General features: G+C 35.5%; 1 protein-coding gene and 3 pseudogenes across 1 annotated transcript in view; 3 read left to right on the forward strand and 1 right to left on the reverse strand.

The window, feature by feature from the left end:
* Window positions 1-27,027, reverse strand: part of MSH4 (mutS homolog 4) — a 100,085-nt gene that overhangs the window by 449 nt on the left and 72,609 nt on the right. Inside the window, exons 12-19 of the mRNA XM_028102480.2 lie at window positions 25,710-25,846; window positions 24,614-24,717; window positions 23,140-23,264; window positions 21,046-21,246; window positions 15,863-15,981; window positions 14,389-14,517; window positions 6,951-7,125; window positions 5,489-5,577 (exon numbers count right to left, since the gene is read on the reverse strand). Of these exons, the coding sequence (XP_027958281.2) occupies window positions 5,489-5,577; window positions 6,951-7,125; window positions 14,389-14,517; window positions 15,863-15,981; window positions 21,046-21,246; window positions 23,140-23,264; window positions 24,614-24,717; window positions 25,710-25,846 (1,079 nt within the window). The remainder of the gene's footprint in view (window positions 1-5,488; window positions 5,578-6,950; window positions 7,126-14,388; window positions 14,518-15,862; window positions 15,982-21,045; window positions 21,247-23,139; window positions 23,265-24,613; window positions 24,718-25,709; window positions 25,847-27,027) is intronic.
* On the forward strand, window positions 8,285-8,524 carry LOC114208419 (reactive oxygen species modulator 1 pseudogene; annotated as a pseudogene).
* On the forward strand, window positions 9,533-11,901 carry LOC114208417 (endoplasmic reticulum membrane-associated RNA degradation protein-like; annotated as a pseudogene).
* Window positions 16,133-16,746, forward strand: LOC114208418 (chromobox protein homolog 3 pseudogene; annotated as a pseudogene).

The following is a 27,027-nucleotide window of genomic DNA, read 5'->3' on the forward strand; positions in this document are numbered from 1 at the left end:
ATGAAAAAGAATCTGCTAAAAGGTAAATTTCTCACTCAACATAATTGATCATTGCTATGCAGTATTCATTTTAAATGTCACCCAGAGTACTACTCTGCTATCTCCTACTTTAATTCCCCAATAGATAAACTGGTAGACAGAATGGGTCAACAGTAAATTGCTTGTCTCTCAAGAGATTTCATATATAGAAACTGCTAGAGTCTAAGACATACATTGCCTGAGGAGTAAATTACATTTTGAAAATAAGTGCCATAAATAGCTACTTGAAATTATGCCAATTCTTAACAATCTATAGTTAGGATACCCAAGAAACAATGTTTAAAACAGGAATTTTCCAATATTTTAGAATGCCTTTAGATATTCAGTCTTTGAATAGTACTTCAGGGATGGGAGTACAGCTGGAAAATTCTTCATCCACCTCGTTTCCTGAGCTAGATAGAAGAATTAGCATTTTTTATCTTAACTGTTAATGTAAAGTAGGTGAATTTCCCTTTACTAAGGGAAATAAAATCCCTCCATCTCTTTCTCAATAGAAAGCAATTCAAGATATTTTTCTTCTTTCACTGTAAGAAAAATGAATCCAACTCCATGAGGTAAATTAAGATTATCATGTATTCACCTATCTATTTTATACATTGAATGATCAACTATCAGTTTATTATCTAAATAATAAACACTGAATATCTATTATCATCTATATTCAGGCCCCAAACCTTGTGTTTATGTCTAAGGGGGATACAAAAATGTCTACCTGACATGACAATGGAACTCAAGAGGCTCAATGAAAGAGACATATTATTATACTGAAAGAGACATATTCATAAGCAACTGATTTAGGTAATTATGATAAGTCTCACGAGAGAGATTCAAAATTCAGAGGAAGGAGAACTCATTTCCAGCTCAGGTCAAGAAAAGCATAAGTAGGATGGAATATTTGAAATGACTCTTGATGGATAGAAGAACACAGAAGTAAGGGCATTCTGGATGGAGGAAACAGCTAGAGCAGACACATTAGAAATCCTGGTACACAGGTCAAAATGATGAAATGACTAGTAATTCAATGTGGCAGAAATGTAGGTTTTAGTTAAATTGAGAAATGTTATCTAAGGTTGGGATAATAAACAAAGGAAGACCATAAAGCAGCAGTTAACAAACTTCAGTGTGTTTAAGAATCATCAGAAGACTGGTTAAAAATGTAAATTCCTAAGCCATAGGAAATCTTCAAAAATCTAGGATGGGCCCTGATATCACAGGTGATTCTAATGTAGGTAATTCTAAGACTGTATTTTGAGAAATAATCATAGAAAATGTTTAACAGTAGGGTAAGGAGCTTCACTTTAATTTGGTAAGAAACAACCAAAAGTTTCTGAACAGGGAAATATGATAAAAGTTACGCTTAAGAGACAATCTGGTGAGCACTGTGAATTGTGTAAGACTGTTGAATCACAGACCTGTACCTCTGAAACAAATAATACATTATATGTTAAAAAAAAAGAAGAAGAAGAAGATAGTAGGAAGGGAGAAATGAAGGGGGGGAAATCGGAGGGGGAGATGAACCATGAGAGAGTATGGACTCTGAGAAACAAACTGAGAGTTCTAGAGGGGAGGGGGGTGGGGGATGGGTTAGCCTGGTGATGGGTATTAAAGAGGGAACGTATTGAATGGAGCACTGGGTGTTATATGCAAACAGTGAATCATGGAACACTACATCAAAAACTAATGATGTAATGTATGGTGATTAACATAACATAATAAAAAAAAGTAAACAATGCCAAAAAAAAAAAAAAGACAATCTGGTAGATGTAGGTAGGATGGATTGAAAAAGAGAGCGAATCTACTGCATAGTCCTAATGACAGGTGATTAAGAAGGATTCAAAGATTATTCTAATGGGTCACTGGGAAATTTGGAAGCAAAGAAATGAGATTTTTCATATGATTAATTTTGGTCCTATGAAAGAGTGAAAACGTAAGTTGAGATTTCAAGAAGAAATATGGAGAAAAATATACAGATTCAAGGTCAAAAAGAAGTGAAAAGGGAAGCTAAGGAAAGGATGAGCTCACCAAGAATATAGTTTTAAACACAGAAGGAAGGGCAAAATCTTAGGAAAACTTTCATTTAATAAGTGGGAATGATAGAAAGCACTGGTCAAATACACAAAAATAAATTCAAAATGGATGAAAGACCTAAATGTGAAACAGGAAACCATCAAAATCCTAGAGAAGAACACAGGCAGCAGTCTCTTTAACCTGGGCTGCAGCAACTTCTTGCTAGACATGTCTTCAAAGGCAAGGGAAACAAAGGCAAAAATGAGCTATTGGGACTTCATTAGGATAAAAAGCTTCTGCACAGCCAAGGAAACAATCAACAAAACTAAAAGGCAGCCTACAGAATGGGAGGAGATATTTGCCAATGACATATCTGATAATAGGTCAACATCCAAAATCTATAAAGAACTTACTAAACTCAACACCTAAAAAAACAAATAATCCAGTTAAGAATTGGGCAGAAGACATGAATAGACATTTCTCCAAAGACAACCAGATGGCTAACAGACACATGAAAAGATGCTCAACATCACTCATCATCAGGGAAATACAAATCAAAACCACAATGAGATACCACCTCACACCAGTCAGAATGGCTAAAATTAACAACACAGGAAACAACAGATGTTGGCAAGGATGCAGAGAAAAGGGAATCCTCTTGCACTGTTGGTGGAAATGCAAACTGGTGCAGCCACTCTAGAAACAGTATGGAGGTTCCTCAAAAAGTTAAAAATAGAAGTACCCTATGACCCAGCAATTACACTGCTAGGTATTTACCCAAGGGATACAAAAACACAGATTCGAAGGGCTACATGCATTATCAATAATAGCCAACTATGGAAAGAGCCCATATGTCCATCAACAGAAGAATGGATAAAGAAGAATTGGTATATATATACAATGGAATATTACTCAGCCAAGAATGAAATCTTGCCATTTGCAAGATGGATGGATGGATTAAATCAGTCAGAGAAAGACAAATACCATATGATTTCACTCATATGTGGAATTAAAGAAACAAAACAAATGAATATATGGGAGGGAGGGGAAAAAAAGAGAAGGAAACAAACCATAAGAGACTAGTCACAATAGAGTACAAACTGACAGCTGATTGAGGGAGGTGGGGGCAGTGGGCTAGATGGGTGATGGGTATTAGGGGGGTGCTTGTTATAATGAGCACTGGGTATTGTATCTAAGTGATGAATCACTGAATTCTACTCCTGAAACCAATACTGAACTGTATAATTAACTAGAATTTAAATACAAATTTGAAAAAAAAAAAAAAAAGCACTGGTAAAGAAAGAAAAAAAGGGGTAATCAGAGGTAGGAAAATGAAGACATCCAGGTGAGGACAATTTCATAGTAGCCAAGACAGGGAAGAATTATGAAATGCTAAAGAAGGGTAATATCAAATACCACGGAGAGACCAGGGAAGATGAGAAGTGAAAAAGAGGTCATAAGAGTTTGTCATTAGTTGGTATTTTACAAAGAAAGTTTCAGTGGCATGATGACAAGATCTAGTTTGCAAGTGGAAAATGGAAGAAGTAGTTACTACTCTTAAGAAGTTGGCAGTAAAAAAAAAAAGAGAGAGAGAAATATCTTTTGAGAAGGAAATAAAGAAGGATTTCTTAGGAAAAACCTAAGCATATTCATAGGAAAAAGAAAAGCCAGTGAATAAACACTAAGGATGCAAAGAGAAGAATGGGAACAAGGGGTGCCTGGCTGGCTCAGTTGGTAGAGCATATGACTCTTGATCTCAGGGTTGTAAGCTCAAGCCCCACGTTCAGTATAGAAATTACTTTAAAAAAAATCTGAAAAAAAATGAAGCACCTGACTGGCTCAGTCAGTAGAACATGTGACTCTTGCCCTCGGGGTTGTGAGTTCGAGCACCATGTTGGGTGTAGAGTTTATTTAAAAAATAAAATCTTTAAAAAAAGAGAGAAAAAAAGAGAGAGAGAAGAAAGGAAACTTATGAAGTTATATCTTATTGGAGATGGAAAGAAGGTAGAAAAGTTAACCACAAATAAGTTGAAAGGTAATCTCTTCCTCTGAGATAGAAAGGAAGAGAACTGAGTGAAAAACAGAAATCCCAAAATAGAGTTTTTAAGGAGAAAAAGTTCAAGGATTTATCACGATAACCTCAAGTCTCTCAAAAAATATAGGAAGTGAATTTTCTGTAGAGTGAGGACATTAAGGGTTTAGGAAGAGTAGAAATGTTTTGAAAGAGTTAAAGAAACTATACAGATCAATAAAAGGGGAAAAAACTATCCAGTAAAATATTTGACTAAAGGTAGAATATATGAATTGACAGTAGATAAGATTAGCTTGTCTTGAATATATTTTGAGAATCATTATTAGGAAAGCCAAAGCCTGGAAGGCAACTGGAGAAGGCTTGCCATAATTGGAATTTGGCAAGATGAAGTCTGAGGAACTAGGTAATGAGAGAATCTTCAGAAGCACGACACAGCCAAAATTGTTGAAGAGATTCAAATGGAGGATTAGGCAAGTAAAGTCATATAGTCTAGAAGCTCAAGAGACTGAAGGGATACAATAAAAATTAAAAGCAGGTTAAGAAAGAGGGAAAGACAAAGGAAACCATTACTACTGAAGAAAATTTCATAATGCACCTAGCTTAGTTTACTGAACACACTGCATTCTTAAAACATAAAGCAACCTTATATTAAAAAAGGATTTCCAAATTTTGAATCAACATGAGTTCAGAGATAAATCTACTGCTTCCTAGCAAAACACTTAACCTCTGTGAACCTCAGCTGTAAAAACAGGAGTAAAAATAACAGCTTTATTATTAATCTTATATTAGAAAGACCTAACTACTTCATGAAGAGTTATGAGGCTTATATATGATAATGGATAAGAGTTTTAAAAACTATTTTAAAAGATATGAAAGTGTGGTGCATAGTAATTTTTGCATTTTTATTTATTTTTTAGAGAGAACAAACATGAGTGGGGTTGAGGGGAGAGGAAGAGAGAGAATCTTAAACAGGCTCTATACCCAGCACAGAGCCCAACTCGGGACTTGATCTCACGACCCTGAAATCACAACCTAAACCAAAATCAAGAGTCAGACACTTAACTGACTGAGCCACCCAGGCAATATGTGATTTTTATTTGTAATGCTTACTTTATATAGACTTATTTTCTCATCATAAAGTTAGTGTAGCATAAGTATTATAGGAACGGAACTGTTTAACCTTTGTCTACTATCTTATTAGTTGATTTGTTGGGAAAGGTTGAAATAGACCAAACCAAAAAAATTGTGAAAAATAAAAAAAGATTTGCCTTATTTAGAATTAGGTTTTTATTTAGATGTTTTAATTATTAATATTATTATATACTTAGATATAACACCATTATAAAAATGTACATTAAAAGTATTTTCTTGAATTGGAAAACCAATTCTTATTGCTAAGAAATTTCTTACCAAAATTTGTCTGGTAATTTGAGTTGTGATTTCTTTGGCATCCAAGACAATTGATGGTGGGAGTGATGACACTTCTGCAGCTTTTAATCCTAAAATTAATACAATGGGGCTTCAATGTTGTTATAGCAGGTATTATGTTTATTTTAAGCAGTAATAATCCTTTCTTCACAGATTTAGACTTCTATTCTACAGGCATTTCTGAACAACTTAGCAATTCCCAAAATTAAGTTTTCCAAAGTTCTGGATGACAATTTACCAATTATAAGATTTAATTAGTTGTCCAAGACATATGACAAATTAGAATATCAATTAGCTCTCAAGATACATCTGAGACAGTCAGGAAAACATGATAAGGAAAAGACAAGGGGTAACTAGAAAACTTAATAATAACAATGAAATTCCAACTACAAATGCAGTTGGTTAATAGAAGGTCAAAGAATATGAGCTTTGCAAGGGAGGAGAGATAACCCTAGTCACAGAGATAACCGTACAGCTGAATGTTCATCTGTCTAGTAGATCACCAAGAGAGGGATTTCTCACAAGATATAACTATAGATGACTATTGTTCATGCAAATTCAAAGTACTATCTAGTATTCTCCCCTGAGCCTAATTTTATTGTATAAATGCCACATAGGCTTTCCACTGTGTGCTAATAGTTTATTGTATGTACTATTTTAGAGGCAATAGAACAACATTAACACATTTACTGAGAAGTTACTAATTGGTAGGTACTATATTAAACAGTTCATACTTGATAATTCATTTAATCTTCATAATCCCTACATATATGGAAAATTATCCCCATTACTAGATGAAATTAAAGCTTATAAAAATTAAATATCTGATACAAATTAAGTTATGCAGTTGATTTCTCATTTCAAATAGCAAAACAAAGATGCTTTCCCCCCTCAAAGGGTCACATTCATAGCTAAAATAATTTTAGGAACTTATATGTATAGATCAATTAAAAATTTCTGAATTCACGAGATTTTATGTCACATAATGATTTAGATAGAAAATATCTAATCAAGTTTACAAGTATCATATGGTTTGATAATACATTCCCTTTTAAGACTTTAGATTATGAAGTTCCCTGCATCTGAAGAAAATAGATGTTACTGAAAAAGTATGTAAGAAATATACAATTTTCAATTCATTTATAACTTGCTTATAACAATATAAGCTAAATTACATTTTTCTAAGAATAGAAACTAATACTTCTGGCACTTTCATGTGTTGTAATTCTACATAAGTACTGACTGATATAACTTTAAATATAAGCTTAATATACATAAAATGTGAGCTTGACATAGAAAATACAGTCTTAGAGCATAAGCACTCAAAAGAATTCTTTGACAGGAAAAGCTGTTTAGATTGACAGCCAAGTAAAGGGGAGAAGAATTATGAGAATATGTAGTGTTTCAATAGATATTATATAGATATAATTTCCATATGCAATACCATAATTTTTTTCTTCTGTGAGTCCCTTACAAATTTTGTAGGTATACAAGATTGCTTCTTTATTTCTTGAAGTATTCTTTACATGCTGAACTTCAAAATGCATGTTTTCTACATTAGGATACAGGACCTCTATATGACATAGTTCCAGGAAATGTGTAGCAAACAGCGTAAATGCCTAGAATATATAATAATGAATGTCAGTATTTTTAAAATGAACTAGAAAAAAATTTTAGTTTGATTTCCCAAGTAGCTTGGCAGAGGTGTAGGAATGAAACTAATAATGGTCAATTCATTTCAAAATGTTTTGCAAATTTATATTCAATGAAAGAAACATGTTTATTAGTTTACACATCACATGTATGTTACATTATAGGAAAGAGAACAAATTTAAAAATAAAATCTTTAAAAAAATCTGAAGATATTCAAAAGATGAGGTTTACCAGAAATAAAGCTGTTAAATGAGGTAATCATTTATTAGAAAAGTAATCTACAAACAAAATCATAACAATTCCCTCAACTTTTAAAAAAATTTTACTTTAAAAGCAGCTTCCCTCCATATAACTATTTTTTGGAAAGTGGAATCAATGGTTTGTCTTAGGTATTCGAAATCACAAAGGATTTTAGTTTTTAGATTTGCCTTGTGTTTGGGTTAGGTACTTAAAGGGAAGAAAGAAAAGATGGAGAATAATGTTTAGGACAATGATTCTCAAACTTTAGTAATCCCCTGGGGAGCTTGTTAAAGACGTAAATTCTTGGTACGTAGACTCCCAAAATTCTCAATCAGTAGTTGTAATGTGGAGTGCCAGGAAACTCCATTTTCTAGAAGTATTTTAGGTTATATTGATGCAAATGGTTCTAGTGACTTATGACCAGCACGTGGTTTCCAGTTGTGAGTTACTAAGCTAGACAGAGATTTGAATAATTGGTTATGTTCTTAAGATATTACCAGGAAAAAGTATAAATATGTGATTAATGGAAAAATAAAATGTTAAGACATTAAAAAGAAAATATTTGGGCTGGCAAATGGCATCAACCATGTAAGGGGGATGGGAAGAGGTACAGGACAGAAAAATGAAAAAAACTCAACTACTTACTCAATAAATCAAAAGGGGTATAAAACCAAATTTATAAAGCAACAGAAAAATATTTAGAAGTCCAGTAAACTATTTAGAAGCTAAGGACCATGTTCATAAACATTAATGTCCTCAAAATTTATGTATCAAACCAACCTATTACTCTTCACTACTAGAAATAGAGTTGTTAGTATCTTTAAATCTAATCATATTAGAAGTGAGGTGGGGGCACCCTGGTGCAGGGACTTGAATGCTGAGAGGATGCCAGTGGCTGTGGGGCCATACAGACAGTCCCAGCCAAGCTGCTTCAACCACGTGAAGATGGGCTTCATGATGGGCTATGCAGTGGGCATGGCAGCTGGGATGCTCTTGGGTACTTTTTCCTGTCTCAGGATTGGAATGTGGTGTTGGGAGCTGATGGGTGGCATCAGGAAAACCATGATGCAGAGTGGTGGCATCTTTAACATATTCGTGGCCATCAGGATGGGCATCCAATACTAATCAGGGCCATGGTTCCCCACTACATCTACCCTTCCCATCAGTCCCAGCCCATTTACTCTAATAAAACAAGTCTTTGAGTTAAATAATAAAAACAAAATAAAATAAATCTAATCAGATTAAAGAGTCAATTCCAGAAACCCCAGAACCGATTCAGAAAACTCATCCTTAAAATTCTGTTGCTCTAGAACCACTCTCAATACCAAAATCTGTAATAGTCAGGCTTCTCCAGGGAAATAGAATCGGGTGTGTGTATGTGTGTGTAGAGAAAGAGAGAGAGAGAGAACTTGATTTATTATTGGGAATTGGCTCATATGATTATGGAGATTGAAGAATCCCCAGGTCTGCAATCAGCAAGCTGGAGACCCAGGAGAGCTGATGCTGTAGTTCCAGTCTGAGTCTAAAGGCCTGGGAACCAGGAGAGCAAATGGTGTCATTCCAGTCCAAATGCTGGCAGGCTCAAGATCCAAAAAGAGCTGATGTTTCAATTCTAGTCCAAAGGCAGGGAAAATGATTCTAGGTTGAAGGAAGTAACCCTCTCACTCCCAGTGGGGGCAGCTTTTTTGTTCTATTCAGGTATTCAACTGGGTCCCACTCAAAGCTGATTGAATGGGAGGAGCTGGAAGTCATGGAGGTAGAGCAGATGGGAGCCAGGGTGCCTATGCACATGTGAGCACACTCCTGGTGTGCTCAGGCCCACTACAGTAAGAACTGGAGGAGGCGCAGCATTGGGCACACTCTTCTGGCAGCCCTGGCGGTGTGCTGGAAGGCATGCCCTGATGTGGGCTCTAGGACACCATTCCTGAGCCTCCACTGTGACTGCGTCACTGCAGAAGCAGGTCAGCCTTACCAGACCCTAGTGAGCAACTAGAGAAGATGGGCACCTGACCCTGACCCCAAAGACTCACCCTTTGCCCTCCCTCTCCTTGGGGCTGTATTTACCCCCAGATTGTTCCAGGGGCCAGTTTCCTTACCTCCCAGGTCCCAGGCTGAAATTCCCAAATACATAGTATGCTAACAGAGGATCCTATTACCACTTGTCTTTCTCCCTGAGTCCTATGATATGATCTGTAAACTCAGGTTTGAAGTCAGAGAAAACTGTGATATCAATGGCACTATAATTCAGAGGGGTGAAGTATGCTGGAAGACAATCACAGACTGTGTGACTTACACAGAATCAGCCCAGAATCCGGATTATGGGGGGAAGCATGAGGCTGCTGCGCCCTGTGTGTGAGGCTGTCCACTCACATTTGTTATCTCTGACCAAGGGGCAGTTTGAAATTCAATATACACCATCGCTGCAGTGGACAGCTTTTTCAGAGTTATTTCCTGAAATATTTGATGTTTTGGAAAGTCTTCAATCTCCTGATATTTCTTTTAGCTTAATGAAACTGACAGCGTGTCTAGAACAGACTTCGGGCAATATATTTTTACAGGATGGGAAGGAATGCCCCTTTTATTTTATTTTTAAGAGAGAGAGGGCGTACAACAGGGCGTGCGGGGGAGGAGGGTAGGGGCAGAGGGAGAGGGAAAGAATCCCAAGCACATGCGGGACTCTATCCCAGGACCTTAAGATCATGACCTGAGCCAAAATCAAGTCAGATGCTCAATGACCCAGGTACCCCAGGAAAGCCCCTTTCTTTTGAGATCGGCTTGCATCTAAGGAGCTTGCTAGTATGTGGTAGACATACTAAAAGTCTTCACTGGATCTCCATGTGGACTCAATCTACATAATATCTTATGGCATGGGTTTGTGTCCCCTCAAGAAATCCCTCCAAACTACTGTTCAATGATGATACTGTTGACAGCAGTATTGGGTCAGCTGCTGAAGAGTTATTTGCAACAAACTAAATTTGCATTGGCACGCCGACCTTTCAGAGCTCTTACAAACCTTGAGGATTTGGCTCTTTTCCCTGCTGTTACTTCTGAGGTACTTTCAGTATTAGAAGAAGTAATGAAGAAATACAGTGTTATATTAAAAGTCATGTTCCTATACTGAGAAGTTGCATTAATCAAGTTCAAGTCACACAGATTTGCCAGCTGTGCCATGTTGTTATTGACACAGCTAGAGACAGGACTTAGGAGAGTTTTGCCATTAACAAATGTCCACAAAGACTTTTGACTGTTGAGTCAACAGCTCTTTATACCACATGTGAAGAAATATTGGCAAAACACTTGAATGATGGTAAAAATCAATCAAATTCCTCTTTTCCTTGGAGAGCCTGCAATAGAATTTCTTTGGGATTTCCTGAACCATCAGGAGAGTTCCCATATAAGAGATCATTTAAGCCATGGGGAAATCAGCTTATCTAAATTTCCAAAAGAAGCAACAAATCAATAACTTGCATTTTCCATTGTACTTTTACTCAGATTCATTGACGAAGATCTGTTATCAATGGTTAAGGAAAAAGCAGTAATAAAATCATTGGTTGGTCTTGCAGAAGGCTACAGTGTTCCCTTCCACCCAGTTTCTCAACTTAAAAAAACTTGCTGAGCTGTGAGAAGAGCATCATAAGGGTTTGGTCCCTCCTGCCTTTGACTGAAGAAGCTGAGGAGGCAGCCAAATTAGAAGTAATTCTGAAACAAATGCTTGCAGCTCTTTACAAAAATCATGTATGATGGGGCACCTGGGTGGCTTAGTCATTAAGTGTCTGCCTTCAGCTTGGGTCATGGTCTCAGGATCCTGGGATCGAGCCCCGTGTCGGGCTCCCTGCTCAGCGGGAGGCCTGCTTCTCCCTCTCCCGCTCCCCCTGCTTGTGTTCCCTCTCTCACTGTCTCTCTCTGTCAAATAAATAAATAACATCTTTTTAAAAAAATCATGTTTGAGCTGCATTACCACCTACCTAAGAATCACTGTGTTGTTAGTGACTTGGGACAATTTTCCTGCTGAGAAGTGGCCCCAGGTAATCTGTGAACTCTGTGGCACCCCCATCCTAACTCTGTTCTGTCCCAGAACCATTCTGGAAGTGCTCATCATGCTTCGAAACATCAGCACACATTGCACCCGCATGTCCAGCCAGGTTGCTGCCTCCATGGAGTTGAGACACTAGCAGTGGGTAGACAGAATGTTGTGTTCCAGGCAAAGGAAGTAGTATTAAGTTTCTGTCTCCTGTGCTTTACCCAATTTTATCACTGATTGTACTGGAATTGGTCAACATTCATGTGGTTCATGGAAAAAAGTCTTATGAGTATCTAAAGTTCTTAAAGTTGTTCTTGCAGGACGCAGAGAACCTGGTGGCTTACATCAGCCAACAGAAGAACAAATGGAACAAAACTATCAATCTTACATGGACAGCCACGTTGAAAATTTGACTTTTAGGAAGAAGAAACAAAAGTTAATACATTTAGCCAAGAAATCCACAAGTAAAAGAGTCTTATGAATAAGTCAAGATGCTTTTGGCTACATCCAAAAACCTAGCCTGAATAGGCTTTACCAACATGGAAATTGAAAATCCAAAGGTAGGGTGGATTCCAAGGTCTGTGTGACAAAGGATCAAGTTCCATTTCTCTGTAGCTTTCTCATTTGCTGTTCCTGAGTTTGTGTGAACCTCAGGCTGGGTCCTCAAGTGGCCACAGCAGTTTGGTCCCTCCACCATGACATAGTGTCCAGAGGAAGGGGAACTTTTCACCTAGATGTCACCCAGAAAGTTCTTGAAAACTGTCACTGTGGCCAGGACCCTCCTCCTGTACTCACTGGCCAGCCTGGGGAGGCATACACTCCTGAGCCACCACTGGGGCATGGAGAGAGCTTGGATCAGTCTGGGCTCATCCCTGAAACTGAGAATAAGATTGGATGATCAAGATCCCATGGGACAGAGTTGAAGAGGAACAGCTCCTAGAAGGTATGGTGGGCAGACATGGTGCCAGGCTGCAGGTTTGCTGGTCAGTGTGTAGCCAGGAAAGCAGGAGCCCTGGCACATGTCTGGATATGGAGGGTTATGTATGGGAGCAGGGAGAGCTAGAGGAGTGAGGGTCAGGGATGCAGCTGCCTCAGTCCAGCTCGGAGAGCCAAAGTCTGTGATTCTCAAGAGCTCACTGGACCACTGCAATTGTCTAGAACATCTGGGAAGGCCCTGACATCTGTCTCAGATGGCAGCAACAAAGCCAGCAGCTCTCAGGAATCCCTCTGAGGCTGTCCTGGACCCCAGGACTGTGTATGTGCTTGGCTGCACACAGTGAATTATGGCCCCTTCTCCACCTTCCAAACTTCCCTGGCAGGTTCTAGCCCACAGCCCTCCAAGGAAGGACATTCACCATGTGTGTTTCTGGCTTCTCTGCTGTCAGAGGACAGTGCCAAGGAGACCTCAAAGGGAAGGGGTAGCGCTGTGGGATGACAGACATTCTAGCACATTCCAAACATCCCTTTGCCAACTCAACACTCACCACCCCCTATTAAACTAAACTCTTGGGTAAAAACAGAGCACCAAGCTTCTGCCCCTGTGATGTAGCCTTCTCTCATGCAAGCATAGACTCCCATTCTCACATGTCGTGTTTCTGCTCCTGGGACATGTTCTTTTGCAGTGTCTCCCTTGGACTCTAATTTATATGATGATTTATAGGATTAACTACTCTTAACCCTTCTTTTGTTGGAGCTGGAATGCAATAGAGGAAATAAAAGAACTGATATTTACCAAGCCCATGAAAACAAACAAACAAACAAACAAAAAAACTGATTGGATGGGACCCACCCCCACTAGGGAGGGCAATCTGCTTTACTTAGTCTACAAGTTCAAATACAAATCTCATTCAGAAACCCTCATAGATGCACCCAAAATACTGCTTGACCTAATGTCCAGTACTCTGTAGTCCAGTCAGGCTGACACATAAAATTAACTATCACAGATACTAATTAGCTTTTAATCCTAACAAGTAATATATACATCTTATTTTTATGAGAAATTCTGATCAACTAACATAGGTTCAGTATTACAAAGACTAATGTTATCTCTTAACATTATTTTTGATTTATCACATACCTATCACAAAAATAAGATTTTTCTTTCTTTATAGTAAATTATGGACTGTCATTTAAGGTAAAGAACATCATCTTAGGGATATTTCAAGGCACCTTAAATATGGAAAAATATTTTTAAGTTTTTTCATACCTGTATAATATTCTGAGTGATCATCTAAAGAGATATTTGACAAATTAGCTTAATAATAGAACAAAAATCATAGTCTGTTTTACTTGATTTGTGAAAACCTGTTTTCTTTAAAGGAATGAAATCTTAGTTGGGTAAGTAAAATAATTTTCCATAAAGTGACCTCGGATGCCTAGTTTTTCACTTCATGCTGTGACATCACAGTCAATGTTATTATCAGTTAAGACAATTATTGAAATGCTTTCATGTTTTGACTTTTAATTTGATTAAATTAAAGCCAAGTGACTACTTTTGATATTATTTGTATTTCTTGATTTCCTTCTTTCCTTGTCTACATCATGACTATCATACTAGCTGTTCCTGTTTCCATCAGAAATGAGCTAAGAAAAATATAAATGCTATGGTACACTTTTATTACCTAAAATTGTTTAAAGAGCTATTTGTAGGTACCTGTAAAATCCAGTCATGATAAATATACAAAGGATACATAAGGGGCACCTGGGTGGCTCAGTTAGTTGAGAATTGGACTTTCGGTTTCCACTTGGGTCATGATCTCACAGCTGTGAGATCAAGCCCCATATAACAGTTCTGTGCTCAGCGGGGAGTCTGCAGGAGATTTCTCTCTCCCTCTCCCTCTCCCTTTCCCTCTCTTCCCCTCCTCTGCTCACGAGTGTGTGAGCTCTCTCTCGCCCTCTCTCTCTCAAATAAATCTTTAAGAAAAAAAGGACTCAAAATTAATACACTTAAAAGAATAGAGAAGAATACCTTTAAGTTCAGCAGATATTCACAAACAGCATAACAAATGCCAATACCTTCTTCTGTATTAGTACCTCTGCCAAGTTCATCAATTAATATGAGTGATTTGTTATTAGCATTATGTAGAATATAAGCTATCTGAAAAATATAATTTTAATATTATTTATTGTAACCAAACAGCTGTCATTACCATTTTAAAAAATGAGGAAAAATCCAGTCTCTTTATTAGTTCATCCGAAACGTATTTTTATAAAGATACCATGCTGAGTAGAAACTAACACATTGCTTTTCTTCTAAAAATTCTCATGACTAATAATTTCAGTAGAACAGCTGATATGTATATAAATAGACACATGAATATGTGTATGAGACAACAAAGAGAAAATAACCATTATCTAAAATAGTAATGTTTTAGATACAGTGAAATAAAACTAAGCAATGAATTAAATGTTTAAATAATGCACAAAGATGGTCATTTTCTTCTCCACAAATGACTAATCAATTGTCATAAAATACTCAAAACTATTTCTCAAGTTTATTTTAACATAGATAGCCAGTAAACATAGAAAAAAAAAATGAGGGAAAAGTATCCAAGTCCATTGATTCCTATTTAAACAAATAAATGTAAATCCATGCGCCACAAAGACCAAGACTTTAATTGACAGAAATCCTCCTTCCCCACTGAAGAGTATTAGCCTCTTTCCCAAAAATTATAATTACACCCACATTATGTACTGACACAATAGTAAATGTTATGGCCTTTTACCTTTCTATAGGACTAAGCTTCTTGAGAGCTGGGACCATTTAAAAATACACCTCGAGCACCTAGTACATTGCTATATTCTCCCACAGATACTCAATACATACTAAATAATTATGTAAAAGTCACATACAGTAGCACAGATAATAACTATTCTCCCCCTATTTATGAAAATTATCCAACTCTACAGTGATCCATTAATTCCTACCTCCTGAAGATAGCTCAAGAGCTATACTGAATACCTTTAGCCCTTCAAGTCTATTTGATATTTGCTCAGATCAGAAAAAGGTGATGACACATACTTTGTTACAGAAAGTGAAAATTCTAAAGGGGCACACAAGAGGATGATTTTTAAAAGCATTCTAACACAGTGATCTATTATTTTAAAATCAAACCTAATAAGAGCAATAGATACAATGCAAAATGGTCCTGAACAGGTCATTGTTTTCTGACAGTCTTTTATATATCCCATACAAAAACATGAAATTATGTTTTTTGTTCAATACTAGCTTTTTCTTTAAAACTGTTTTTTTCAATAAAACCTTCTCTTCCATTTCCACATAAGACAGAATTAGAAGCTGTCTTTGACTGCCCTCTGGCTCTTGTAGAGGAATATAAGCACATCTGCATGTTTTAGAATAAGGATATTTTCATACATAGTAATTGACCATTAGTGGAAGAATTTAACATATGTTTAACATAAGGAAACGTTAGTTTGGGTACCTCTTTCATTTCCTTCATGAATGTTGATGAATTTGTTTCAATATCATCGTCAGTACTGATTCTTGTAAATATCTGTTCAGCAATTCTAAAGGAAGAATATTCTGCTGGAACATATGATCCTGTAAAATATAAAGTAAACGTAAATTGAGGTGCCACCCCCCACCCCTCCTCCAGCGGCTGCCCGGCGCGCAGCAACCCAGCCCCCTCCTCCTCGGATGTGGCTGGAGCTTGAGGCGCGCAGGGCCGGAGATGCCGCAGACCCGGGACCCGGGACCCGGAGCAGCTCGGAGGCGGTGAATAATAGCTCTTCAAGTCTGCAATAAAAAATGGCCTCCAATAAAACTACATTGCAAAAAATAGGAAAGAAACAAAATGGAAAGAGTAAAAAAGTAGAAGAGGCAGAGCCTGAAGAATTTGTGGTGGAAAAAGTACTGGACCGACATGTAGTGAATGGGAAGGTGGAGTATTTCCTGAAGTGGAAGGGATCTACAGATGCTGACAATACTTGGGAACCTGAAGAAAATTTAGATTGTTCAGAGTTCATTGAAGCATTTCTTAATTCTCAAAAAGCTGGTAAAGAAAAAGATGGTACAAAAAGAAAATCTTTATCTGACAGTGAATCTGATGATAGCAAATCAAAGAAGAAAAGAGATGCTGCTGATAAACCAAGAGGCTTTGCCAGAGGTCTTGATCCTGAACGAATAATTGGTGCCACGGACAGCAGTGGAGAATTAATGTTTCTCATGAAGTGGAAAGATTCAGATGAGGCAGACTTGGTGCTGGCAAAAGAGGCAAATATGAAGTGTCCTCAGATTGTAATTGCTTTTTATGAAGAGAGACTAACTTGGCATTCTTGTCCAGAAGATGAAGCTCAATAATTGTTTGCATTGCTTTATATATATATATATATATATATATATATATAATCCGGGTCTTTGTTTTTTGATTTATTAGTGTGAAGAAATAACATTCTAATGAAAATCAAGTTCGATATGTTTGTTTTGAAGTAGTATTGGGGGAGTTGTTGGGGTTTTTTTGCATCTGTAGCACTGGTTACTTTGAACAAATAAAAGCTTTCTGTAGTTGCTTCCTTTATCAGAAAAAAAATATTTGAGACCATGGTATATTATCCCCCTGCATTAGAGAACACCTTTTCTAAATGCTGGGGGAAATCTCATAGTTGTTACTCAGTCAGAATTTGTGTTTAATTCCTATATGCCTAAGGACCATTCTGGATTTTTTGTTTATTTAGGGGGTTTTTGTGTGTATACTTAAAATACATACATAAATGGTTTTTGTTTTTAAATATTCACCAAAACAAAAACAGCATTTATAACCATGGATAAGCCCGTGTTTCCGGGATGCTATCATTTTAAGCAACTTAAGAAATAAATCACTTAAAGTTAAACTGAAGTTTTTCCTGAAGCCTTAACCTTTCAGATTTTTAAATTGGACAATTTAAAAGCAGCCATATCAGAATCTGTATTCATATCTACAGTCATAAATGCAAGTTCATTTGTAAGATCCCTGAAAGGAAAATTTTATCACCACCAACAACCTCCCCACCCAAATGACAAAACTAGACAAGTCCTGGTGTGTTTTAATTAGGTAAGCAAAACTTAGTTAAATGGACATTTAAAGGTTCCTTCTAGTGAACCATTCCTCTTCAAGAAGTTGAAATCTCTGTGCTGTATTGACTAAAAGATCATGATTCATGGAATGTCTAAGACTTTGTTCATGGAAACCTAATCATAATCAGATGGTTAGAGATGTTGGCAATTTAGCACCTGTTGGAATAAATGGGTGGACAGACTTTTATAATCCAAATTCTTAACCTGCATGTATTTTCTTTACCCCAACTCGTTCCTGACATGTAGGCTCAGTCTTCTCAGTATTTGAGTTACTGGTTCAGCAGAAACCAGGAAAAACAGTAACTTTGTAGTCAGAATGTTATCCAACTGTATTATTTACTTTATTGTAAATACTGGTAAACAGTGGTCAATAAATAGTTTTATATTAAAAAAACATAAATTGAAATGCTTTTATAAAATATAAATACTAATATTTTGCACTTTTCACCAACTCAGATTATTTATTAACCTAGCTAAGGATTATGTAGTGGAAAGATCACTGGATATACAGTTAGACAACATGGCCCCAGCTCTGTCACTTACCATATATCCTTGGGCAGCAATTAGAATCTCCCAGTCTCATCTTTCTCACGTATAAACGTAAGACAGCATAAATTCAAGTACATTAGAAAGATTATAAACTTCACAAAAATGTTAAATAATACAGTTATATAAAAAAATTCAAAATAGGAAAATTTGGAGGAAATGATTATGAAGCTCAAGTTGATAAAATTGTTACAGAAAGAAGTATTAGGAAATATCTGTTATTAGAAATGTATAGAAATACCCAGAATTAGAATGAAAGCAAGACATTTAATTTTTTTTAAAGGTGAGTTTTCATCCCTGAGACTTTTTCTGCCTGAGAATTTATCATGCTAAATAATCTAAAATATTCACCTTTTGAAAGCAAATCAATCTGATTAATGCAACTACCTCTATATGGAGTGGGACATAAAAGGCATTCTAAAATCATAAGAGGATAAAAATATACAAATAGTTGAATGGGAAAAGTATCAAGCATATAGAACAAAATGGTGAAATAAAGGGAGTGAAGAAACAAACTCCTGATTATTCCATGATTTAAAACCAAGATAAGGATGAAGAATAGCATCAATCTCTAAGGAAAAAGGACTAGCAGGAAAAGAAGGCAAAAGTCAGGATAATACTAACAAAAATAAAAGTAACAATAATAACAATAGAGACAGAGAGACAAACCAAGAAACAGACTTTTAACTATAGAGAACAAATTGGTGGTTGCCAGAGGGGAGGTGGGTGAAGGGGTGGGTAAAATAGGTGAAGGGGATTAAGAGCACACTTATCATGATGAGCTCTGAGCAGTGTATAGAATTGTTGAATAACTATACTGTACACCTGAAACTTATAGAGCACTGTATGTCATCTATACCGGAATTAAAATTGAAAACAATAAAAAATAAATAAATAAATAACAATAGTAATTATAATGATCACACCTCAAAAGCAGATCTCTTAAATACAACTTTCTCACAGGATTTCTGGAAGGATTAAATGGGAAAATAAATGTGAAAGTACCAAGGAGAGGATATAGCATACATGGTATATGTTCATACTTTCTCCTTAGTCCATTTGTATTTACCCCCACCAAAAAGGCTAACATTCTTAGGTCTAAAAATTACTACAGAAGCTCCCCACTGATATTTTGCTTCTGGTCTGGCTCTCTTCCAACAATACATCAGCCAGAATAATCTATGTGAAAGGCAAATCCAATCATGTGATTCTCTTAAATTTCAATAGTTCCCTACAGATTTCTGGATAAAGTTTAATCTCTTCAGTTAAGTACCTAAGGCCCTTCATGATTTGGCTCTTGCCCAGTCTCTAGCTTTATATCCTACACTCCTCACAGCTACTGTTTGCTCTACAAAGGAATCTGGACTTCTTGTACTTCCTTGGGCACATCATACTGGTTTTTGTTTTTTTGTTTTTTTGCTTTAGAATATGTTCTTACCTCTGCCTGGAAAGTCTCTTTCTTTCTCATACCTTTCCCTACATCCATAGTATTTTACATACATTATTCTCACTTAATCTTTACAACAATTCTTAGAATTAGGTACTATTAGAATTTTCATTTACAGATAAGAAAACCAAGGAAGTTAAGTGATTTGCCTTAGATCACAGAGCTAGTAACTAGACAAGCTAGGTCTAGCTCCAAAGCCTATGTTCTTAATTTCCATGCCTTTCAAATTTGTTTCCTTTATGATCAAATTATATGAGATACTGTATATAATTTTGGGTATTTTAGAGGTTTAAAATAAGTGATGGGAAGTAGAATAATTTTCCTCTAATATTTGAGGGGCTATCATCAAAAGAGATTAATATAAGAATTAGGATTAATGAATAGAAGTTATAGAAAATCAGATTTCAAGTCAGTATAATGAATGCTCTAACAATTACAGATGTCCAACAATTGCACAGCCTGTTTTTTTAAAGGACAGTGCTCCTCATAACTATTCAAATAGAAATAAAATTATTATCACATATGAATCAGTTTCTTTATAAAAGGAGGGAAATTAGCTAAGACGTCCCTTTCATTGCAATACAACTATAAACCCAATATTTACTCTTCACTATTCACCTCTGATTTTCTTTCCCAGTAGTAAGGATAAATCCGTACTGTATCACCAGTATTATTATTGCTGTATTCTCCTTACAATTTATTACATTAGGCCAGGGTTTCTCAACCACCACACTAACATCTTGGGCTGGATAATCTTTCTTACATGTGTCAGGGGGAGGGAAGAATGTCTTGTGCATTGCAGGATGTTCAGCAACATCTCTGGACTCTACACTCCCTTCAGTTGTGACAATCAAAAATGTCTCCAGATATTGCCAAATTTGGGGGCCAGGAGTACAGTGGGGGAGGGACCAAAATCATCCCTGGTTGAGAACCACTGTATTAGGACAAATCATGTCATTTCTGATTCATAGAGTTCTCAAGGAAACCTAGTTTTCAGAGCTAAGTTGTACCTTTACACCAAGAAATACATGACATTGTTGGGCCAATGACAGCCATTTATATGTATATGTATGAACACATATATGTGTTACTGTATCAAGTGCTGTGTCTGAGTTACTGGTAGCCCTTAAATTAAGTAAAAGATGTTTTTTTCCCCAATGTTATAATTTGGGAAAAATCTTACATGAGTTACTAAAGGCAGCAGCTTATCCTACTTATTTCACTTTTTCTCACAACAAAGTTTGGTTTTGAATCAGAAATAATATAATTCAGTTTAGTAATAATTGATACAACATTAATCATTATAGTAAGGTAGTTTTTACTTCTGTTACGTCGTACAAAATTTTTAGTACAATGCAATCCAGATTGGACGGAGCTTAATCAATACCAAATAGTAAAACTTATGGTCTACATAATAAACACTATCATACTTTTAGGTAAGAAAACCTACTCCAAACTCTTTTGGGGTTAATTAGGCACCTGGATCTAAAATATTAGGCACAAAACATTTTAAATGGGAGCAGAAGAATTGCTAAGTATGAAATAAAGCCATAACTTACCAATCTGGGCCATAATCTGACAAAGAGCAATCTGTTTTAAATATGTGGATTTCCCACTCATATTAGGTCCAGTTATGATCAAAAAATTACTTCCTTCTGTAATATAGGTATTGTTGGCAATAGGTTTTTCCACAGATATTTTTTCAAGAATGGGATGCCATCCCTGTTTGATTGCTAAAGTATCAGTAAATTCTGGCCGAACTAAAAAAAAGAAAGAAAGGTTTGGTAAGATTAATATATTTATGTTTAATGGTCTGCATGGTGTATATGTGTGATTTTACTAGGGTCAATTTGGGACAAAGTATTAAGGTATTATTTTATCCTAAATCCCTACAAAATCCCTCTAGATTGTAATTGATGCATTCTAATCACCATCACAACTTTTATTCACTTCCAGGGAACCCTAGGATTTAGTTCTTTGTCATTGTCCTGAGCTCCTTTAACAGTCTGTAACATTCAGATTTATACAGATTAAAAAGAGTCAACTAGCCATTGATAATACTTTTTTTTTTTTGAGAGAAAGAAAGAGAGTGTGAGGTGGGGGTAGGGGGAGAGGGAGAGAAAGAATCTCAAGCACACTCCCCACTGAGTGTGGAGCCCAACAAGGGGCTCAGTCTCATGACCCTAAGATTATGGTCTGAGCCGAAATCAAGAGTTGGACGCTTATCAACTGAGCCACCCAGGTACCTCAATAATACTTTTAAAAAACAATTAATTACCAGTACTACAAAATTGTACATTTACTTAATTCCCACCTTAAGCTTTATTTCAAATTTGGCATATTTAGCTTTTCAAATGACATATGGATATAAAGTAGAACCAAATACAATTTTATGTCCAGAAACTTACAGAAATTTTGTCTAAAAAGAATACCCAGATGATAGACAAAACAGACACAAAATATATTGTTAATTTATAGAAACAAATAATGATCAGGTCTCTATGAATACCTTCCAAGGGAAAGGGAGGAAGACAGGGCATGGGGACAAGTAAACACTAAACTCCTACATGCCTCCAGAATAAACGCATTCAAAACCATTCATTATAAAAGAGGTTGGTTAGAAAATAATATTTAAACTACTTTCAAAGTATTTTTAACACCAAAAGTCATTATTTATAGGTTTGGAGTTTCAGGATGATCCCTCTCAAATTAAAATGGAGCAACATCAAATATCTTAATAGCTAAGAAAACTATTAAAATAGCTGATCCCTAAGGTATGGTTTTGACCCCAGAGGAGATCTAAAAGATTGAAACCTTTTGGCTTATAAAATACCAATTGAAAGAGTTAACCTTTCCATAAGAAATATAAAAATAAGAAAAAAATCTTCATAAAATACTTATTTCCCATCAAAAAAATAAATTTACATAGTATTTGGGGAATTCTAGTGATTTTAACTAGAAATTTCAATGTTATTAATGATACTAAGTCCATAATTATTCAAACTTTTTCATCACGTACTAGGTTCCATAAATTTGTATATGGAAGTGTGGTTATTACTGATAAGTTGGATAAGAAATTTCAAGGGGTTAATCTGAAGTATTCCCTTCACTTAATATTAGAAAATTACTTAATATTTATATTCAAGATCTTGGGTTACAAAAGATTTGTGATACAAAAATATATGATATAATCCCTGATCTTTTTTTTTTTTTATATTATCCCTGATCTTGAAATGCTTATATCTAAGGAGCTAGTTTAGAAAATGTTCACTTTGGAGATTTCATTTCTCTCATCTGCTTCTGTCACACTGTTTTGAGTGAGTCTTCAGATTTGAACTCTATCAATTTGGATCATTGTCATTTCCACCAAGGAGGAAGCTTTTCAGTCTTTCCTATTTGGGGAACCTTTAAAGTTTCTTGCAGTATTTTCTTTCTCATTTGTCAATTTCTCAGTAAACAATTTTCTGACATTTAAAACAAATTTTAAGAGTAATTTTACTTTTTCTATTTTAAGTCTTAGTCTAAGACCATAGGCAAGAGACCATATATTTCAGGTAAAAAAATGTAAAACATTCATAATTGTTATATAAAATTGCTTGGATGGAATACAAATTTCAGTACACAACATATTTATTCCAAAGAAAGTAACTTACCATAGTCAGAAAGAGTGCAGGCATGAGCAAATGACTGGAGCATATCCAGCATTGAGACAGTGTCAGATAGTTTATATAAGCAATGAATATGTTCATAAATCTCACTAAGCAGTTTGCACACTATCCTGAAAGTACATGTTTGGAAGTCAGGTAATGCTTTTAAAGAGGGACATAAAATATAATTGTAAAATAATATCAAATTCATTGCCTAAGGTAAAATAACATTCACAGTTCAGTTGTATTCTACAAGTAAAGTCTATTGTTCTTTTGCCTCATTCTAGAGATTAGGAAATTGAAGTTCTTTGAGTTCAAGGAACTTGTAGCAAGAATGCATCTTCTGGTATGTTAACACCATGTTTTTGAAATGACTGCTGTTATTAAATACTAATAAAATTAATTTTCATTAATAAAATTATTTTTATAGGTCAAACAAGACCTCACTATGCTTCAATAGATCCCATCTGCTAATAGTTTTGTTTTTTGCAAATGTTAAATTCAACACAAAATTTAATATATTCTTTCTTTCACACACACACCTTAACATAATTATTGAAGCTTTTACATAGCAGAGGTATTACACTGTGACATAATAAAAAAGGTTTTCCTTGGAGCACCTGGCTGGCTCAGTTGGTAGAACATGTGACTCTTGGTCTCTGAGTTGTGAGTTCATGCCCTACATTGGGTATAGAGATTACTTAAAAAATAAAAGCTTAAGGGGTGCCTGGGTGGCTCAGCTGGTTAAGCACCTGACTCTTGATCCTAGCTCAAGGTCTTGGTTTTTTTCCCTTATGAGGAGAAATATGTCCCCCAAACCTATCATATCTCATAATCTCTGTGGTCTATGCCCTGAAATTGTTTTGAAAGTCTAACATTTGTCTTTATCATCTCAGCTCATCGATTATGAATGATTTTTTTTTTGCCGGGCCCCCCTTCACCCTGCCCATGAATGATCTATTTCTTATTTCCAGCTGTACTGCTACAGTTTCATGACCAGCAAAAGATTGGCATTATTGTAATGATATGCTCATATATATATATATATGTGATATGACGTACACATATCACATACACACATAATGATATATGAGCATATCATTACCATAAATATATGCCATGAGAAGTTGAGGGCTTACATACCATAAGAAAAGAATAAACTGAATGAAGCCCAAGATGTGCCAAATTCTACATCATGGTGGAATGTATACTACAGAAGTATCAGGTATAATGATGTTTTTTTGTTTTTGTTTCTGTTTTTGTTTTTGTAATTAGATTTGCCCTGAATCTTCTGTGAGGCTGAGCAATTCCAATCACAATGACAGACTTTAAAAGTTTTCATTGTTCTTCCATGAAATGTTCTTTCTTTGCTAACATTCATAATTTTATCATTTTCTGCAGACAAAAAGCCAATTAGTGAAATTTATTATAATGCTTCAAATTGAACCAATTTAATATTCAAAATTTTAAATGTGCTTACATATAAGTCATGTGATAGATTTCTCTCAAAGATTCTTGACATCTTTCATTCATTTTAATTAAGTCTGCTGATGTAAATGTGTAAGAACTTTTCACTTTAGATATCTGTTAGGAAATTAACAAACAAAATTAACAAAATGTCAAGATGGGTGTACACTCCTATAAAATCAAACATAAAGATTTTAAACAGCATAGATATTTAGGTTAATTTTGGAGATAAAGCATCACAAATAAAGTCTCAAATAATGTCTGCAAAAAAGAAAAGATCACTTCTAAAATTAAAGCACTTAAAGTTAACCTACGGTATTCTGGCACAACTATTTGAACAGGTCTTAAAATAGCTCTGTAGAAATGTCAGACAGTACATCTTATTACCCAGTAATATGCATGACAGATATCAGTAATTTCTGACCCATCTTAGCCCTTGTCCCATATCTGAAACTCACTCAATTTCTAATCCCATTATTATGTCTCAACCAATTCTTTTCTTTTTCCATCCCCCATCACCTGGTAATACAGTGTGTATTTAAAAACCCTAAGTGTTAAATGGTTTTTTGTTGTTGTTGTTGAAAGCTACCCCCTGAGAGCAGAGAAAGCAAAATTAGATGGGGTTAGACTTTCCCAAACTGGTATATCATGAAGATGTTAATAAGTATTTAAGAAAAAATATTTCTCTGGTCCAAAGGTTTGGGAATATTGGATTTTAAAAAGTTAACAGATTTATTTCAGGACTTTTAAACCTTTAATAGGCAAATGTACATAGAGAACTACCTAAAACAGGAGATGGTACAGTATTTTCCAAATTCCTTGGATCAAAAATACCTTTTGGACTTTTTTTTTTCCATTTCCTTTTTTTTACACATACCAAGCTCCCAGAACAATGGGATGCACTGTTTGGTGTTTCTCCAAAAAAATAAAAAAATAAAAAATTTCTACCTCACTCTTAGATTATTATAACTATTAGGTAGGTTGATAGGAGTAGGAAAGAAATATACAGAACATTTAGAAATTTGGCATGTAAAATTCAAGGAATGTCTGAAAAAATGTAAAATGTAATTCAGAAATAATAATTTCCAAACCAGAACTCTAAAATGAACCTTAATAAATTCTGAAGGAAGTTGATTATTGGGTAAGGCTGTACAATCAGTAGTCATCTGGATGAAAAATCCTCGAGCAGAGCTAAAACTTGTCCTTAAAGGAAGACTGTATTTTTCTGCGAGCTGCGATATCATTCCTAGCGACCAGAAATAAGAAAAACAAAAATAATTTTAATGAGAAAATTACTCTTTCTGTTTAAAAAAAAATCACAGTTTTTTTTTTGTTGTTGTTGTTATTTTATACATAAATAGTAAGGTCTAACACATATGATGGTCAAGTATCCTTTTAAGAAAAGAACTGGTAGGGGCGTCTGGGTGGGTCAGTCGTTAAACGTCTGCCTTCGGCTCAGGTAATGATCCCAGGGTCCTGGGATTGAGCCCCGCTGGGATCGAGCCCCACTGGGATCGAGCCCTGCATCAGGTTCCCTGCTCCGTGGGAAGCCTGCTTCTCCCTCTCCCAGTCCCCCTGCTTGTGTTCCCTCTCTCACTGTGTCTCTGTCAAATAAATAAAATCTTAAAAAAAAAAAAATTGGTAGTACAAAGATAGTCATTTCAATAGGTAGTTTGAAAGTAAAAAAAACTGTAAAAAATAATATAAACTAAATTAAGACTATTTTATACTCTATTGGAATATTAGTTTTCATTTGTTATTCATTCAACTTTTTTGAAATCGTATATATTATTACAATCATTAGTTCAGAATAAGAAATTCTCTCTACAAGACACATATTTTGCAAAACAAAATATTCCAAAAAGAAAATGGGGATACAACAAATACCTAAAAAATCCAAATTTTCCTATCAACTTCAAACTTACCAAAGAGTTCTAAATTTTTATTTTTAACTTGATGATCATTAATGCTTTGAACATTACTTGTGAAAATCAACATCTTTATTCCTCGAAATAGTTCCTCCAACAATTTTCCTGCTTCTCTCAGTGATACTACCACTCTCAGGCTAGAAATTTCAATTAGCACCAATACCTACGTTTCCCTTTACCATGGCCATAACTACTCTATTATTAACTCATCATTTCTTCCTTCAACCTTTGCTTTCTCTCTTCTCATATACATTGCTATCACTCAAATGCTTTAACTTGTAATAGTTTAAAATGGTTTCCTTGTCTCCAGTGCTCTACTCAAATTCATTCAATCATCTTGATCAATTTCACTCCACAGAGAAAAATATCTCAGTGCCTCTGCATTCTCTTAGGGAAAAAAAATCCAAACTCCCAGCCTTCAAAGACTAAATTCTGGTCCCCAGTCTACATTTCCAACCTTACCTCTTACAAGTTCTGTCAGGGAATGCCCTATTCTATC

Source organism: Eumetopias jubatus, unplaced genomic scaffold (genome assembly GCF_037043125.1).
Source record: "Eumetopias jubatus isolate StellerSeaLion01/CBP00866 unplaced genomic scaffold, mEumJub1_p1.0 scaffold_4, whole genome shotgun sequence".
In the NCBI taxonomy this organism is placed as follows: Eukaryota; Metazoa; Chordata; class Mammalia; order Carnivora; family Otariidae; genus Eumetopias; species Eumetopias jubatus.